This window comes from Natrix helvetica, assembly GCF_964273705.1.
Source record: "Natrix helvetica genome assembly, chromosome: 8".
NCBI lineage: Eukaryota > Metazoa > Chordata > Lepidosauria > Squamata > Natricidae > Natrix > Natrix helvetica.
The window spans coordinates 20,348,443-20,367,674 of record NC_138559.1 but is presented as its reverse complement, the minus strand read 5'-3'; the positions used below and the strand labels follow the sequence as shown (position 1 = coordinate 20,367,674).

The 19,232-nt window shown below is 42.3% G+C and overlaps 1 protein-coding gene and 1 long non-coding RNA gene across 2 annotated transcripts in view; one reads left to right on the top strand and one right to left on the bottom strand.

The window, feature by feature from the left end:
• Positions 1-19,232, top strand: part of LOC309396289 — a 394,508-nt gene that overhangs the window by 36,286 nt on the left and 338,990 nt on the right. The window lies entirely within an intron of this gene.
• Positions 83-18,177, bottom strand: KCNJ5 (potassium inwardly rectifying channel subfamily J member 5). The gene is made up of 4 exons (XM_081960659.1): positions 17,767-18,177; positions 11,068-11,207; positions 6,776-7,722; positions 83-1,925 (listed from the first exon to the last, which is right to left on the bottom strand). The coding sequence occupies exons 2-4, from the start codon at positions 11,097-11,099 to the stop codon at positions 1,570-1,572; spliced, it is 1,335 nt and encodes a 444-aa protein (XP_081816785.1). The 5' UTR covers positions 11,100-11,207; positions 17,767-18,177; the 3' UTR covers positions 83-1,569.

The following is a 19,232-nucleotide window of genomic DNA, read 5'->3' as shown; positions in this document are numbered from 1 at the left end:
AGCCTAGGTCAGAACAAGAGGCACTCGAAGAGTGTATGACGAATTTGATAAGACACACAAGTTCATTCAAAGTCCAGTCCAGTCTTTATTTTTTTTACAAAGTAAAAGTCTGTAAACTTTTTTTTACAAGGAAAGTTACTGCAAGGAAGTTCTCCCCACTTCGAAATCTTGGCTGTAAAAGGACCATGTACCACGCGAGTCTATTGACAAACCAAGAAAGAAATTGCATCAATGCAGTTGGGAGATTTTTTTTTTAACAGCATTTGAGGAACAGATGGTGCAATGCGTGAGTTTCTGTTCAGGTCTTTCAACTTTTCCATTCTAGTCTTCCAGTTCCCACCAGTTCAGATCAGATTCCTATTCTGCCCCCAATAATTGGATCTGATTATGTGCCTCATCCTGAGTGTACTAAAAATAAAATTGATTAATTGGTGAAAGGTCTTATATCAACCTTATGCTTTCCTAAGACAGCTGCTCCCTCCCTCTTACAATGCAGTGTTCTAACAATTTGGCCAACATACTGGAGATATGATGAATAGACCTAACATTAAGTATATTTAATTGTGCTGACATAATTACTATAATCAAATAGAAATCTTGGAAACTAGATTTCATAATTTCATGCCAACATTTAAACCTTCATTTTGTCGGTCAGATCCCGCTTCAGTGACTTTGTGAGTTTCTCTGTCTCTCATAAACCAACCCAGAAGGTAGATGAAAGTGTCCATGGAATTGTTGAAGGAGGACATGTTATGGATGCTAGCTTGAATACCAGGGGTTAAGGCAGGATAGAAATCTAAGAAGTAAAAAAAAAACCTGCTTCAAAATGTCCTTTAGACAATCCAAAAACCAGTTAGCCAGTTGAATTCCTTATTCATTTGAAGCTACTATATGAGTTGTCCTTATTTAACTCTCACAAAAATCACAGCAGGAAAACCAAACCCCTGATAGTTCAGGTCAGAAAATGAGTTCCTTTCCTCCACCAAATCATATTCTTTCATATTTTAGCTGAATTCACAGTAGAAAGAACCTTCAAAGCTAAAGAATCACATCTATACCCCATCACATCGAAAGTTACAACAGGCATTTGGCCAAATACAGAAAGCTTGTTCCCGAACCCCATTATGATTTTCCTCTTTTTATTCGTCAATTAGCATTTCCAATAAATCAAGGAAGGGGGGGGGAAACCCCCTCATAACTACATTTGTTCCATCAAATCTCCCTTCCTCCTTTCAAAACGTGCAGAAGATGCACGTTGCAAGAAAAAGAAAAACAAACAAGCTTCAAGATATGTGATCATCTAGGCTTCCATTATATTTCCTTAAGCTGATTAGTTTTCCCGTGTCCTCAAAGCAGTGAGTAAAATCCTTATAGCAATCTCCAGAATGGAGTTGGAGAAACTCAAATTATATGGAGGGGCTCAACCCAATAATATCCATGCGAGTGAGAACATTATCCTCTAGAGTTAGGTTGTCCCATTTCATCTTCTTCTTCTTCTTCTGCCTCCTTGGTGGCAAGGGAATCTGAATTTTCTACCATTCTCAAGTCTCAATGTTTTAAAAAGATGCTCTACTTCATTTCTCCTGCGGTTCCATTGTTCCCATTCAGTTCAATTGCCTCTAGGCCTTCATTTCTGTTGTCTTCCTTCTCCATCCCTTCCCGCTGCTCTTTCTCCTCTTCTGCGTCTTTGTTTTCCTCTCCATTCAGGAGGTTCATGGTAGACAGGTGGCTGAGAAGTCTTCCTTCTTTGAAAGACTCAGCCAGTTCTTTGGCACAGCAAGAAGGTGTATTGGTTTCATAGGTATTGTGAAAACTGTTGTAGTCAACCTCATAAAAGTCCTTCTCTAGGGTAAGGACAGGGGTGAAACGATGGCCCCAAAGCACTTCTGTGTCCATGTAGGAACTCCGAGCCTGGCAAGTCATCCCTGTAAGAGAGAATAAATAAACAAAACAGAGATTTAGTAGATCTAGTGAATACTAAAAGTATAGGGCTCCCAGATAATACAATGGGAAAATAGAATGTGCACATCAACAACTTTCTTTCTGTACATGAACCAAAATATTTCACCACTGCTTCTCAAAGTTAGAATGGAATAGAATAGAATAATAGAGTTGGAAATGACCTTAGAGGTCTTCTAGTCAACTGTCTGCTTACGCAGGAAACCCTATACCTGTTCTGACCTAGGTTTCCAAAGAGTATGAAGCAAACTCCTTGTTCTGACAAAAAACCCTTTTTATTAAGTTACTATGTTACTAAGTTACTATGAATTCCTCTCATCCACATCCAGCAAAGTATTTCAAGGATAAATTTACAGTCACAGACCATACAGTATCTGGCTTGGAGAGCTACCAGGCTGATATCTGCAAAACTTGACAAGGAGTCTCGGAGAGTCACGAGCCAATTATGCAAACTAATTGTTTTCTGCAAACTCCACTCCCCCTTCGTTCCTTTTGTATTTCCTCTGGAAAGGCCATTCATCGTCCACCTGTGACCTTACCCCCAAGTCGACCCCTGTTCCTTAGTTGTTCTCTTCATCTGGCAACTCTGCGCGTGCACACACTGGGAACAGGCTCCAGCTGTTCATCTGCTTCACTGATGTCTGACTCTGAAGGCAGTTGATAACTGGCAAACGCCTCTGGACCTCTCTGCCTCCAATGCAGAGCCCTCATCAGAGCCTTCCCCAGACTTCAGGACTGGCCCATGTACCTCCACAACCTCCTCACTGTCTGAATCTGCTGCCAGCTCGACTGGCTGCTGGTGGGCCACAACAATGCCATTGTAGAAAAATGGTTGTCCAATCTATTCTTAAAAACCTGTTCTACTGATTAATTGTTCTCCACTGTTGGGAAATTCCTCCTTAGTTCTAGGTTGCTTCTCTCCATGATTAGTTACTATCCATTGCTTCTTGTCAATGGCAACTACTTCTGAAATTCCTTGCAAAGAAAACTGCAGGGTTCAGTCTCCAAGGATCAGACATGACTGAATGGTCCTGTCTATCAATAAACCATCTTTCCAATCAGCCTCCATGTTTCCATGTCTTTCTCCCCACTTGGAACTGAACCCACATGGATATGTCTTCCGATATTCTCTAGCCCTAATTGAGCACTGACCAATAGATGACTAGATTCTTGTGTATAAGCAAGAGCAATAAATTAGCTCAACTGGAACTTATCATTTGATTCTGATTCTTTGCACCTGACAACAAATTAACAGTGTTGGAAGGGACCTTATAGGTCATCTAGTCTAACCCCCTGCTAAAGCAGGAGACCCTACACCATTTCTGACAAATGGCAGTCCAATCTCTTCTTGAAAGTCTCAAGTGAGGAAGCTCTCAGAACTTCTGAAGGCAACTTCTGTTCCATGGGTTGATTGTTCTCACTGTCCAAAAGTTCCTCCTTATTTCCAGGTTGAATCTCTCCTTGGTCAGTTTCCATCCATTATTCCTTGCCTGGCCTTCAGGTGCTTTGGAAAACAGCTTGATCCCCTCCTCTCTGTGGCAGCCCCCAAATATTGGAAGATTTCCCCTGATCATGTCTCCCCTGAGCCTTCTCTTGACTAGACTAGCCATGCCCAGTTCCTGCAACCGTTCATCATATGTTTTAGCCTCCAGTCCCCTAATCATCCTGGTTGCTCTCCTCTGCATTTTTTCTAGAGTTTTCAAGAGACAGGCAAACTCATAGCAAAGCCGTTGCTGTATTAGAAAACCGATTAATGTTTGCTTTCCTTTGCAACCCAAATAAACCCTCCAAGGAGTAAAACCCTTACCAGAAGTCTGTGTTTCAAGCCCATTATTTGAAAATTGAAAGCAATAAATCTACCAGTGGCCAATAGTCAACAGAGAATGTTCTGAAAGCATGGAGAAAAAGTGAACGATAGCTGCCCAAAATTACACTTTTTAATGTTCTGTAATTGAATCAGCCAATGCATTCATTATGTAACTCAGACAAATTGGAACAAATAACATAGGCAAAGTGGAGCACACAAGGGCACGCAATCTCTTTTTTTTAATTTGCATTATTTTGCTTTTACAGGTAGTCCTCGACTTAAAAACCACAACTGAGCCCAACATTTCTGTTGTTAAGTGGGACATTTGTTAAGTGAGTTTTGCCCAGAGGTGGGATTCACTTATCTTCCCTACTGTTTCGCGCCTCGTCTGCACATGCATACCGCCTTCTGCGCATGCGCAGTGCTTGCACATTACATGGGGGGGGGGAGAACTTCCTGCAGCTACTGCTTCTGGTTCTCCCAAACCAGAGTGAACCGGCTGAATCCCACCTCTGGTTTTGTCCCATTTGACGCCCTTTCTTGGCACACTTGTTAAGCGAATCACTGCCGATGATAAGTTAGTAACCCGGCGGTTAAGTGAATCTGGCTTCTCCATGGACTTCCCCAAGCTCACATGACCTTGAGACACAGTGACGGTCATAAATAAGAACAAGTTGCCAAGATTCTGAATGTTGATCCCATGATTATGGGGATATGGCAACAGTTGTAAGTGTGAAAACCGGTCATAAGTCACTTTTTTCAGTGCTGTTGTAACTTTGAATGGCCACCAAACCAACTGTTGTAAGTAGAAGACTACCTATATAATGTCTTCCCCCCTTAATTGCAGCAAGGGTTAGGGTTAGGGGCTTTTCTATTTCCTAGGAAACCACGAAGAAAAGTGAAGTCATCAAATGTGAACACACACACATTCACAGACTTTGTTAAAAGATGTCCGTATTCCAAATGAACATGGATTTTGAGTCCATTTAAATATTCTACAACAAAGCTTTGCAAATTTGCCTTCACTTGAAATCTCCCAAATGTCCTTTGGATCGTCAGATATTTGGCAGATCATCTGACTGCTGACATTCAGATCCAGCTTGTCTCTAACATGATCTTCAAGGGACAGGCAGCATGTGTGAAGTTCTTAGAGGGAGTAATTGGCACACGAAAATGATCCGGTAAGTGACTTAAAAGTCCTCAATACAGCACAAAATACATTTTTTTCACTCCAAGGTAAATCCCAGTGAATCCAATGTGATTTTCTCCTGGGTAAATTATGTAAGACTTCAGCTTTAGTTCAGCTTATGATTATACATTCCTTTAAGTAGCCTGGAAAGCCTTCTTTCCAATTACACTTCAAAAACTTGAAGGGCAGATTTGAGAAAGCAGTTTCTGAGCAGCCAAATTAGAAAACGAATACGCCAAGATTAATTTAAGGTTGTTTTGATTCTGACTCTGACATTCTGATATCATAGGGATGGAGGTATTTCCATAGGACCATTGTTTGCATTCAAAGCTGTCCTGAATTGATTTCGGCAAAAACCAAAATATTGACACCCAATCATGGTTTAAAGGTAAAGGTTCCACTCGCACATATGTGCTAGTCGTTCTTGACTCTAGAGGGCGATGCTCATCTCCGTTTCTAAGCCAAAGAGCCAGCGCTGTCTGAAGACATTTCCGTGGTCATGTGGCCGGCATGACTAAATGCCGAAGGCACACAGAATGCTGTTACCTTCCCAACAAAGGTGGTTCCTATTTTTCTACTTGCATTTTTACATGCTTTCGAACTGCTAGATAGATAGATAATGAGAGAGAGAGAGAGAGAGAGAGAGAGAGAGAGAGAGAGAGAGAGAATGATAGAGATAGATAGATAGATAATGATATAGAGAGATAGAGAGATAGAGAGATAGAGATATAAATAGATAATGATATAGATAGATAGATAGATAGATAGATAGATAGATAGATAGATAGATAGATGATAGATAGATAGATAGATGATAGAGATACATGATAGAGAGAGAAAGAGAGATACATATAGATAATGATAGAGATAGATAGATAGATAGATAGATAGATAGATAGATAGATAGATAGATAGATAGATAGATAGATAGATAGATAGATAATGATAGGTAGGTAGGTAGGTAGGTAGATAGATAGATAGATAGATAGATAGATAGATAGATAGATAGATATAGAGAGAGATAGATACATGATAGAGAGAGAAAGGGAGAGAGCTACATGTAGATAATGATAGAGATAGATAGATAAGCTATAGATAAAAATGTGGAGTCATTTCAAAAAGATATCTCAATCCTAAGAAAGTATAAAGTAGTTATATATAAAGAAAACATCAAGTTCAAAACAAGTCCTAACTGGATATTGAACTGAAATAGAGAAAGGTTTTTTTCTCTATTGTCAGATTTTTAAGTTTCTATTACAATACATTTCTTCCAAAATGACTCTAAACAGCTTCACCAGTTAAAAGAAAGAACCATATATAAAAATCGTCATCTGCAGGACAACAGCATACCCAACCAGATCACTTCCAATGCCAAGGCCCGGACATTCTCTTTGATACTAACGAAAGCTGACCCTGGTTAGTTTTGGAGGTCAGTTAAGGGTAGGTTCTGCCTTCTGCAAAGCCAATCATTGATTAGAAAGGTTAAAAAAGAAGGTTAAATGTTTTAGTTGACTAATGCATTGTCATGATGCCTCCCAATCCCTAGAACAGGGGTGTCCAAACTTGGGAACTTTAAGACTTGTGGACTTCAACTCCCAGAATTCCCTAAGTCTTGAAGTCCACAAGTCTTAAAGTTCCCAAGTTTGGACACCCCTGCTCTAGAATCTTAAAATAATGGAGATGGAAAAACATACTACATGGACTCATATCTTTATAAATTATCAAGATTTGCCTCCTTTAGCAGTTGCTTGGACACAACTGGACAGGTGAAATCTTCGCCTTTACCTTTTAGGAAAACTAGCATCAGTCTGAAGCCTTACCTGTTGCTTCCACCATGCCTTCCAAAATGACGACAATTTCAAATTCTTCCTTCTCCAGCCGGGCCCGTGACATCTCCCAAAAGGGACTCTTCTCATTGATTTCATGTGAGATGATGAGCGGGGATACCAAAAACAGCCTGTCATCCCCCGTGTCAAATCCCACATTGATGTCCGTTTGATTCAAGGGGATGAATTCCCCTTCTTTGGTCTGTTTGGATTTAATCATCTTGGCTCGGATAGATGCCTCCACAATGTGGGAATTCCTTAGATCTCCAACCCGGAACATGAGACACAATTTCTCATCCCGCATCGAAATCACTGCGTTGTTAGAGAACATGAGGGTCTCTGCCCTCTTCTTTGGTTGGCTGATCTTCACAAACATGCACCCCACCATGAAAGCATTGACTATGGAGCCCAGGATCGCTTGGACCAAAAGCAATATGATGCCCTCGGGACATTTTTCAGTGATCACCCGATGGCCATAACCAATGGTGGTCTCGGTCTCAATGGAAAACAGAAAAGCAGAGACAAACCCACTGAGGTTGTCAACGCAAGGGATCCAGTCTTCATCTTCTACGTGGTCTAAATCTCCCCGGATGTAGGCAATGAGCCACCAAATGAAACCAAAAAACAACCAAGTGATGGTGTAAACCATGGTAAACACAAGCAGGTTAAAGCGCCACTTGAGATCCACCAAAGTGGTGAAAAGATCACTGAGATATCGGTAGGTTTCGTGGACGTTTCCATGATGAACATTGCACTTGCCCGTTTTTTCCATGTATCTCTGGCGTGGTTTCTTGTTTTCGGCTACCAAAAGGCGCGTTCGATCCGTGGCAATGGGGACATCGTCCCGGGCTTGTTTAGGAAACTTCTTTTGCTCTCTGGGGGTGACACCAATTTCCATATCTTGATTCATGAAGATCCTTGAGTCTCCGGCCATGGTTGGGCTACAGAAGAAGGGGAAAAATATATATATCGTAACTCTGCCTTATAAAAATAAGTAGAATTCTTTTCCTCAGCCTACTTGTCTCTTGATATTTGTGATTGCAAGCCACGTGGGCTGATAATGATGTGAACTGACATCCAAAACATTTGCAGAACAGCAGTTCAGGGAAAGTGGATCCACATCTTTCGATGAGTGTCCTCAGGCGATTATAGTGCATTTTCATGGGCACTTACAGGATAATGATTCACTTTATCCATAAAATAATCTCCACCTCCTCCTTTTGGATCCTTAACTTTAACAACTGAAGTGTCAGAATTACCCCTTTCCTTCCGGCCCCCCTCCCCAAAAATCCACCCAGATTTATTCAGTACAATTGCAATTTCAAAGAAGCATTTTGCAAAATGCATTAGCCAGAACAAAACATAACTCGGAATCTTTTGCGAAGATTGAATGGGAATTCTTCCTAGCTGCCTCCATAGGGATGTACATAGATAGACACTTTGCAGCATTGGTGGTTCCAATGGAAGTGCTGTCTATGCACATCTACTATAACTACTATCTAGCTATCATCTGCCATCAGGGGTGGGATTCAGTCGGTTCGGACTGCTTCGGGCAAACCTGTAGCTCCGACAATCAGCTGGGAGCGAACCGGTTCGCTCCGGCGATCAGGTCGACCCGCTTGCCTGCCCACCGCTGTGCTTTAATTTAATTCTGTTAAATTGCTACATTTCTACATCCTCTCAGTTGATTCACGCAGCAGAGCAGATTGCCGCGCCTCAGCTGTGTTACTCTCCAGAAGTAACGTAGAAGGTAAGTTTTGCTAAAACTGCGCAAGTGCAAAACACACCATCACCGAACCGGTTGTTAAACCGGCAGGATCCCACCACTGTCTACCATCCCTCCATCCATCCCTCCATCCATCCATCCAGTCAATTTGCATAACCATCCATCTCAAACTGGAAACTCAGGGGTCCCCAATCCCCAGTCGGGGCTGCAGCATGCCAGAAATCGGGCCACGCAAGCAAGTGAAGACCCACCCATGGGATGCAGGCAGCATGCGAAACCACACCTCCTCCATTCCACAGAAAAACCTCTCTGCACGGAACCAGTCCCTGGTACCCAAAAAGTTGGGGCCCACCACTCTGAGAGGCAAACAATCGTAAAGAATTAAAATAGAATACGAATAAGAAATTAAACAGAATGAATGAATCAGTTCCTTTGAGATAGGCCAAATCAGGAAAGAGATAGCAAGAATGATAAGAATCCTGCTTTATTGTTATAGAGTTGCTTTGAATTTCTTTCTCATGCCTTCTCCCGTCCCTGGATTGTTTCTTTTCTTTTATTTTTCTGAATACATTCTTCAAACTTATCTTATTTATACATAAGATAGGTGCAAATGATTTTTTTTAACTCTCCCCCTTCCTCCAGTAACCGAGCAGTACTTGAAAAACACGGAAGATTTTGCACTTATTAATGGAATCCCTTTATTTTTCCGATAAAAAGAAACCCTGTTATGAAACCTTTCATTTATTTTTGGACAAAAGTGGAGCTCCTGTGGAGAACTGCTCACCAGCCCCCGTGTACTTTACACACACACTGAGAGACACATGGATATACACAGAGACACACAAACACACACACAAAGAGCACAAATCCTAGAAAACCCTAACCATCCCTCTTAATCCTCTGTCTTTGATCTTATAAACCTATGGCTGGGATTCAAGATGAAGCAATATAACTAAGCTGCATAAAATAATATAATTATAGAAATCTATTTTTGAAAAATACAAATAAATGCCCAAGTCAAATGGCAGAGGAACCAAGGAGAATAAACAGATACCAGCGAATCTCACCAAAGTCAATATTAGAAATAAATCCCAGGGACCTTCTTAATGGTCACCTCAAAAGAAAAGCAAACATTGGTTTTTCAACCCAGCTTCTTCGGTTTGTTGAAACTTTTCCTTTCAAAACCAAAAGCCAGGAAATTTTCTATTCATGCTTAGTTTTGTCAGAATCGTATTTTCAAAGGAATGCAGTGAAATTCTAAGGCATTTCTAGCTGAATTTCTTCTCCAGCAGTATTTCCAAGGGAATAAAAATGAAGTGGTTTTTTTTTTCCTGTCTGGAATTATGGCAAGAAAGTGAATTCTGTTAAATTGCTACATTTCCAATTCTGGAGTTGTAGAACTTCAAATTATGTGGAGAACCCCAGAAAGGAGAAAGAAAGACTCAAGCTGTATGTCACTTTTTTTTACTTACTCTAAAAACTGAGCCATACAAACATTCCAATATTGCTACTAAAGGTAAAGGTAAAGTTTCCCCTTGCACATATGTGCTAGTCGTTCCCGACTCTAGGGGGCGGTGCTCATCTCCATTTCAAAGCCAAAGAGCCAGCGCTGAAGACGTCTCCATGGTGATGGGACCGGCATGACTAAACACCAAAGGCACATGGAACGCTGTTCCCTTCCCACCAAAGGTGGTTCCTATTTTTCTACTTGCATTTTTATGTGCTTTAGAACTGCTAGGTTGGCAGAAACTGGGACAAGTAACGGGCGCTCACTCCGTTAAATTGCACTAGGGATTCGAACCCGCCGAACTGCCAACTTTTCTGATCGACAAGCTCAACATTTTAGCCACTGAGCTACAATATTGCTATTATGGAGCATCAAAATAGAGTTGGAGAATTGCTGGAGAAATCAAAGGAAGCCACATTGGGGAAGGGAATATATTGTCCAGTCACCATTTTATCAGGCTACTTCATCAGCTTCCTTAAAAGCCCAGCAAATTTGTGTCATCTCCTCAGTTTAAGCTGATCATGAGCTGGACTGCAAGAACTGCAAAATCTTGCATTGTATTGTGATGGATGTCAATTGCACAGCTTCCAGCAAGAGCTGAAATCCATTTTCCCCCTCTCTTTTTACCACCCTTCCTTGCTTTGGACTTGGATCAGGATGACTGAACGGAGCTGACTTTTTACTGGCCGGATTCCCTTCCTGACACCTATGCTGGGTTCACAACAGATACTTTCTCTTTGCAGCCTGATCGAGAAACAGCCTGCCGCTGCCTAGGATTGAATTCACAACTTTCCAAGTGGGAGATAAGCGCCTTCAACCCTGGGCCACTGCGCCGCTCAAGAATGGAAGTCCAATAAATATGTAAATTGCAACATCATGGAAGGATAGTACAGATCAGGCAGAAAACAGGATCAGCAATTCTCCAACTGTATTTTGATTGGGTTTTAAAAAAAAAACCCTTGAAAATACTTTGCAGTAAAATAAGGTGCCAATCTGACGAATGAAAAATTGAAATGTAATGCAAGGCAAAATATATAGAGAAATATTTCTTACCTCAATAGGAGAGGAAGTGTGATACAAGACATAGGATATTGGCTTGAACTCTTAAACTCTTGAATTTGAAGCTTGTCCGAGTCATTAATGTTCTAAGTAGACTTAATGTGATCATTCCTTCCTTAGCTTCCCTTCAGCGGCTGCGAAGACAAGAACAGGAGATTGCAAACTCACAAAGAGCTGGACGGAGGCACTATTGATTACCGAGCCTAATGTCTGAGTGTGTAATGTGCTTTGATTTCTCACATAAAAGTAATTGAAGTGTGAAGCAATACCAGATAAAACAAATTGGATACAAGTACACAGACAATAGAGATGTATGAAAAAGAGTGCGCAAGAGATAGATTTCATCTCTTTCTAACAAGCCCTGGGTCAGCCTATCATTTCTGGTTAAGAAATGCCATCCCATCACCACTGACCACTTCCTTTGAGATAGAAGAGCAGGGTGTTCTTGGCTCCAAGAAGCCAGTCCTTGCTTAACAATCGATCACTTAACAGCCATTTGAAGTTACAGTGGAACTGTAACTTATGGTTATGGAACTTATGACTATGTGCTGAAGTTATGGCTGCTATAGTGACCCTGACAGGTTGGCCCTATGTCAATGGCCACTTAAAGGGAACAATGTTAAGACTTCTACGTCTGTAAGTTCTGCAAATTTGCAGGTTTCCCGCTTATAAATTAAATCCTTTAAGCCTGTGCCTAATTACCAAGGAGAAAGCTCCCTTACACACAGAATAATACAATAGTAACTCCATTTAGTAGAGTTCAAAGGAGAGATCCACATGGCCTTCACGGTGAACCATAATATGCCTTGATTTGTTTGAGTATAGTGTCAAGTCTGCAAGCCATCTTTTCTTCTGAACTTCAGGCCTGCCACACTTTCTAATATTCATTTTCCATTGTGGGAAAATGGGAGGGGGGATTATACAGAGTTGGGTGACATGTAGCCATAATAACATTCTTTCTAGAAAGCCATGGTCATCCTTTCTCTCTGCATCTGGCTGGAACTAGATGGGAGGAAACTGCCAGCATGGCAGTGGAAGATTGGACCACCTGATGGACTTGTGGGTGTGGGGGTAGGTTCTTGAACTTTCAACTGGGTAGGAAAACCCGGAAGCTTTCAGATTCGGGTTTTCCCAGATGTGCTCTCTTAATAAATTGGAACTTTGAGGAATCCTTTGCCTCGGACTCTGATTTACTTTTGGATGCTCTTTGGAACCCTGACACATAGTTGGTGGCCCAGAGATCTCAATTGACTTACGTCCACAGTTTTATGATGCCACGGCTCTCTGGAACGCATGCGCGGGACTGAATTTTAAGTTATCGTGCCAACTTTATAAAATGCCAACTTGTCTTTTTCTCGGGTTATTAGTGGTGATCTATTATGCAGCTCGCTGCAGGGGAAGGCAGGATATTTGTCAAATTAATGAATCGGTAAACAAGCTTTGATTTAGTAGAAGCCAATTCAAAAATATTCTCTCACCCTCTGTTTTTTTTGCCCCCCCCCCCGGCGAGGAAAAACCTGATTGCCAAAATGATAGGCTGATTTCCCCCCCCCTTCTACATGAATTTGGGTGGTCACATGACCAACCTGATTTTATTATCTTTTTGTTGTATAATAAATGAACTTGTTTTAATTGCACTTTACTGAGAGTTGAGAAGAAAAAAAAAAGCTGGCAAATGTATCCTGTTTTGGCAGTTGGTTGAGAAGCTGCTATATTTATTCTGACCGGTTGGTCTCTCTAGATAAAATCGACCGGAATTATAAAGTTGGAGGGATTTCAGTGGCGACTAAAAGATGATCTGGAATATCATCAAAGCATCTCTCTCACGTGGCTCTCCAGCTTTGCTTACACACATCTAATGAAAGACCGCTGACTGGTTTTGATACAGGGGAAGTCTGTTCTGTTGTCAAACTGCCCTATGTGCTATTTGGAAATTGTGCCAACCTTCTCTGCATTTCTGTCCTTTTGAGCAACAGTACAGACCTGGATTTTTTTAATCCTCATTGAAAAAGACACTCAGGGATGTTTTAAAGTCACGATTGCATCTCCACTTGACCGTTTCTTCTAAGGCTAAAACTAGGATGGCAGCCTTTGGGTGGCCAACAACCACATGGTTTGAAAGAAGGGGCCCATGTTTTTGTGTGAACACAATGACATAAAGTTGGTGAGGATCACATCACACTTGTGGGCAAGCCAAGACAGGGTTCATGATAGCTGGATTCATGCAGCATGCTAAACCATACTTGGATCTGCTTGGTTCCAGCATCAGCTGCTCATTGCAATTCATACCTAGCTGCTGCAAATAAAATATCACCCGTCAAATAAAAATAAGAATGCTCAATTGAGGGATGCAACGGAGCAGAATACAAGACCCTTTCCACTTTCTCTGCATAATTTCCCAGTTTTGTGCTACTTTTTTTACGAATTAAGTTTGGATACTCATTCCTTCTTATGGTATAGTTTTTTATGCAGTTTTATTTTATTACGTATGTTCTTTAATTACTTTATTTCTTGTTATACCTAGTGTTTTTTCTATTATGCACATATACAGTAGATATATGTCATAGATCTGGGGTGCGATGGCTCAGTGGTTAAAGGCACTGAGCTTGACAGCTGGAAGCCAACAGCCCAAGTTCGAGATCCAAGTGCTGCGCAACGGGGTGAGTTCCTGTTACCTGTCCCAGCTCCTGAACACCTACCAGTCTGAAAGCATGCAAATGTACGTGAGTAGATAAATAGGTACCATTTTGGTGAGAAGGAAACAGTGTTCTGTGCACCTCAGTATGTAGTCATGTTGGCTACAGAAGCATCTTTGGACAATGCTGGCTCCCTCAACTAGGAAATGGACACGAGCACTGTCCCTTAGAGCAGGGTTCTCCAACCCCTGGTTTGTGGCATGCCAGAAACCAGGACATGCAAACAAGCAAATCTCCATCCACGAAATGCAGGTACCATGCAAAACCTCGCCCCTCCAGTCTGTGGAAAAACCTCTCTCCACAAAACTGGTCCCTGCTGCCCAAAAAGTTGGGGGCTACTGCCCTAGAGTCAGACACGACTGGGCAGGGCAAACCTTTATTTTTTACTTTCATGCCCTTGTTCTACTCTTCGTTATTTTGTGGTATCTGATCTTACAGCAGTAATAAACTGATTGATTGGATTATAGTTTCTATTCAGAATTTAACCTTGGTTCGGAACGAAACTAATAGAAATTGCTTCAAGCTCATTTTTTCTAGAGCTCGTTGGGATTTTAGTTTGTTACCTTGGTAGTAGCAGTTTCTGAAAGAGGAGAGAGACAAATGAATGCCAGCTTACAATGAAATCTCAGACTTCACAAAGAGTGTAGCAATTGGCTAAAGCAGCCAGGGAGCCTGCCCGCCTTTTTTTTTAATAGGACTCCAACTGATAAACATTGGTTTCTCTGTAGTGTAGAGTCAAGCTACGACCGTAATGTAGACCAGAAAACGTATCATTCAGCAGTGCAGTCACTGAACGAGGCATCACATGATTGTGAATTACAACCCTCCCTCCCGGCTTCCCCATAGACTTTACTCATTGGAAGCTGGCTGGGAAGGCTGCCAATGATGATCCCAGGTTCCCAGGATGGTGCAATCATGGTCAACCTGAACCATTTCCCAACCACCACTTGCATCACCATTGCATGACCCCAGGAATGTTGCAACATAAATGCGAGGAGTGGTCCTATGTCAACTTTTTCTCCATGCCAATAGTGACGATACTCTGAGTAAATGGTGATCCTTTGCTTTAATCTGCTCTTCTCTCTGATACATTTTCGACCGATGTCTTTTGCCGTCTCTACTACTAATTCCACAGAACGTTTATTTCCAAAGAGATCCTTTACATCTCCTGTCCTTTTTGACTGTTGGTTAATTTAACTGTGCTCCCAAAAAACCACTTCTGGACTGGATTAGGTAAAGGTTCCCATCACACATATGTGTTAGTTGCTCCTTACTCTAGGGGGCGGTGCTCATCTCTGTTTCAAAGCCGAAGAGCCAGCACTGTCCGAAGATGTATCCGTAGTCATGTGGCCGGCATGACTAAATGCTGAAGGTGCACAGAATGCTGTTACCTTCCCACCAAAGGTGGTTCCTATTTTTCTACTTGCGTTTTTACATGCTTTTGAACTGCTAGGTTGGCAGAAGCTGGGACAAGTAATGGGAACTCACTCTGTTACGTAGCGCTAGGAATTCGAACTGCCGAACTGCCAACCTTTCTGATCAACAAGCTCAGCGTCTTAGCCACTGAGCCACCGCGTCCCACCTGGATTAGCACAATTTTTAAAAAAAGATATTAATTTCAATGGGATTTAAGCAGCACTCTGTAGACTAAGCAGCAATTCATTATCTTGTCTTCAACTGAAAGAAAGTGGGATCTAAGTTCTCTTCCTGATTGGCGAGCATAGGAAATACCAAATTTAGGTCAGCCTAGGCCATCAAACTCACTGGCCTCAAAGCAATGGATTGATACAGCTGGTGAAAAAGCCAATTAGCACTACATGTGGGCTGCAGTGGACACCCTGCTGAAGAAGATCCCTTCTTGATCAGTGGAAGAGATGAAGCTACCTTAGATGTACAAGGCTGATGCTTTAGATAAGGGGTCAGCAACCCGCGGCGCTGGAGCCACATGTGGCTCTTTCATCCCTCTGCTGCGGCTCCCTGTTGCTGGTTGGCTCCATAATTCATAGGACTTTCATTAGGACACATAGAGGACAAAGGATGCTGCCCTAGGAGGAGATTCTATGGTGGAGGAACCGGACTTCTGGTCATCTCCAGAATTGAACGGGGGGCTTCCGGTTAGGACTTTTGTGGCTTTTTGAGTGTTTAAGGTTGCTGACCCGTGCTTTAGATGATGCAATGGGTTGGGTGGGGTGTTAAGGTAAAGCTTCCCCTTGTAACATTCTTGACCCATTCACCTGCTTCTTTCAACTTCAGGTGCACATCTCTCTCTGTAAAGGTATCTGTGTGCCCAGAGCCATTTTGGTACCACAGAATCGGGCCTAGAATTTGGCTACCAAGATGCCCTTCTTGATGATATGCATGCTGCTGTCAGAGGTTGGAAGAAGACTATCAGGGAGTAACAGATTCATCTGCCTAAAGCACAGCCTTCCTCTAAGTGTAGGTCGTCCTTTTGATTATTCTTGAGGGGTGGGGCCATGATGGGGAAGATAGAACCTATGAGTATGCTTCAACCCTTGACCAAGACTTAAGAAAAACCACTTTCTATGACCTGGTATCCTCCACATGCGTTGGTGTTGAAACTTCCTAAATTTCAGGGCTCCAATGGTTAACAGCTGGACGTAGGCTAAGATTTTGGAGAGTTGATTATAATAAAACTCCTTATTTGTGTTTATAAAGCCACAGCATCTAACAAAATAGCATGGAACCCATAACAACACAGTGCAGGTAACCTAACAAAACCAGCATTTCACAAAGAAATATTTCTGTACAAGTCACCAAAAAAAAAGATTTTTTTTTAAAGGAAGGAATTCTCCTCCCGAGATATTTATTATCAGATTCTAGATTGGGACCATAGAAACTAGGAGTTTTCCCCAACCCTAGATAAAATTCCTTGAATGCTGACTTATCCTAACTGAAGAAAGGAAAACAATATTCTTGGTGATGGTAACACCTCATTAGATCGTCTAAGGCAACGTTTGTTTGTTTAGCACGAAAGAGGCATTTCGAGGCAGCTGAAGCTTCCTATAGCTATTTGACCTCTTTACATTCCTCCCCCCCCTTGTGCATATTAAAATATATTTATTTTTCTAAGCAAGTTCATCAGATGAAATACTCATAAAAGACAGAAGTTATGGGGAACAAGGGTGGGGTTCAGGAATGGTTAAGTTCCTTTGATTGGGAGATGCCTTCCTTCTTAAAAAATAAATCAGACTCTATATGTAATTAAGGAAGACTTGGATTTAAAGAAATCACATATTTATATGTAACGCTTGATATTTAAATTGGGCCCCAGTTTCGAGGCAATCAGAAAGGTTAACATGGAACAAGTGTGAAATCCAGACAGGCAATTAGCAGTCATTTCATCTGAGCATTCAGACGAGAGACCGAAAGCAACGTGGGAAAGGATGGGTTGAAGAGACATTTGGATCACTGTCCTGAATGTAGATTTGAATTCAGAGGTTAAAACATTTTTTTAGGCCAGAGAGATATTGCCATGGCCTTTCTCCTTCCTTTCCTAACGATCCAAAGTGGAATAGAAAATTCATATCCCTGCACATTGTCCAGAATCTACAACACCGATCTCATCTTGCAGAGTTAAAACAAACAGAAGATGTGTGATTCCCATTGTGCAAAAAAACGGCATCTCACCTAACACATTGCACGCTTCTCACCAAACAGAAGATGCATTTCAAACCCACCTGCCCCCCATTGTCTTCTTCACTTTCCCCCATCCTTTCACCAAGGCAAAATCCAGAATAACTTCTGATACTTTTCACATCGCTTGGCCCTCCCAGCACCCTCAGCCAGAAGTTAGCTGCTCTTCTCTTTCTTCTTTTTAAGGGAACTGACCTCATTCTCCTCTGATAAGGGGGCAACCTGAAAGGAAGGTCCTTGGCATCTTCTACTACCACCATCCTGCTCTTGTTCTTGGAATCACCTGTTTTCCTCAACCTCCAGAAACCTGAGAGAGAAATCAACCCCAAACGAACCAACTTACCTGACAAGGGAGGTGACTAAAGAGACTCTCCGGGGGAAGCTGCTGGTGAATCCACTGGAGAATGAAAGTCCAACTTATTCTGTGATGGTCTGACCCACGCCATTGTCGCCAGAAATGCGTAGGGGTCTTCTCACCCCAGGGTCTCCGTGCCCTTCCCTCTTTCTCCCTGCTTGCTGTAAGAAAAGATAAAGGCAGAGCCTCTGTGCACGCCCCCTCTTCTTAACCATGCCTTGTTCCCTCAGTTAGAAATGTTGGTCTTCATCTCGATCTTCTCAGCCGCCTGTTAAATTTCCCTCCCTGAGCCTTATGTTGCTGCCGCTGTTGCGGCTACTACTTCCCTCTCTGTCTGTATAGTACAAATGAATTCTCTGTGTATTACGGCTATTTAAAGGGGTGGAAGGAAGAGAAGGAAGGGAGACGGGGCTCCATGTGATCGGAACATCATCTGTTCTGAATGAACAAGGAAAGGTGGAGGAAGAGAGGGAGGGGAAGCTGGGGAAGGAGGGGCCAAGATAGATGCTTAAGCTTTGCTTCTCAGGCTGCACAAATAGGACAAATATGGGGCAGGCAGGATCAGGGGAGAGCAGCATCCATCACCTTGAGAAAACACAGGCGCCTATTCTTTCCCGGAGAGTCTTCCTGACAGCCAAGGCTGCATCTTCTATGTTGCCCATCTCCGGTTCAGAGTTTCTTTTGCCGAGGTTGTTGCTTGGCTCTGCTTAGCCAGGGAGTCTCTTGGAAAACAAAGGAAAGGACGGAGAGGAAGCTGAAGCTCTTACACAGTGCACGAGAAAGAATATAGATTCCCCCCAACAGTTGCTGCAAGCAACCAATCAAAGAAGCCCAAGCAAAGAGGAAAGAAGGAGGCTGGGCAGAACATCTGGATGGGGAAAATAAATACCCAGGTTTTTCAGTATCCAGAATAACAGAGTTGGAAGGGATCCTGGAGGTCTTCTAGTCCAATCCCCTCTCAGGCAGGAAAGCTTATCACCATTTCAGACATATGGAGGTCCAAACGCATTTCCTGTCAGGAAATTTCTCCTCAGTTCTAGGTTGCTTCTCTCCTTGATTAGTTTCCACCTTTCTCGTCCTACCCTCAGGTGCCTTGGAGAATAGTTTGACTCCCTCTTCTTTGGGGCAACCCCTGAGATATTGGAAGACTGCTATCATGTCTCCCCTAGTCCTTCTTTCTATTAAACTAGACATACCCAGTTCCTGCACCCGTTCTTCATATGTTTTAGCCTCCAGGCCCCTAATCATCTTTGTCATTCATGCAGCTTTTGATTTAGGCAGCATTTAGAACCCTATTTTTCTCATACAAAAGTAATCCTGTGAGATATGTCGGCCTCAGGCCAACTGGACCGTAGGCATCTTCCTATATCTGTCTCTCCTCATTCCTAACCCAACACCTTAACTGCCATTGCTCATTTTCCTAAGAAACTTGCAGGAGTGGACAATAAGCCCTT

Coding starts and splice junctions, on each gene's coding strand:
- KCNJ5 (XM_081960659.1), bottom strand. CDS start 11,099: ATGTCTTGTATCACACTTCCTCTCCTATTGAG. Junction 7,723..11,067: donor ACACTTCCTCTCCTATTGAG/GTAAGAAATATT, acceptor CTTCTTCTGTAG/CCCAACCATGGCCGGAGACT. Junction 1,926..6,775: donor AGGCATGGTGGAAGCAACAG/GTAAGGCTTCAG, acceptor TCTCTCTTACAG/GGATGACTTGCCAGGCTCGG.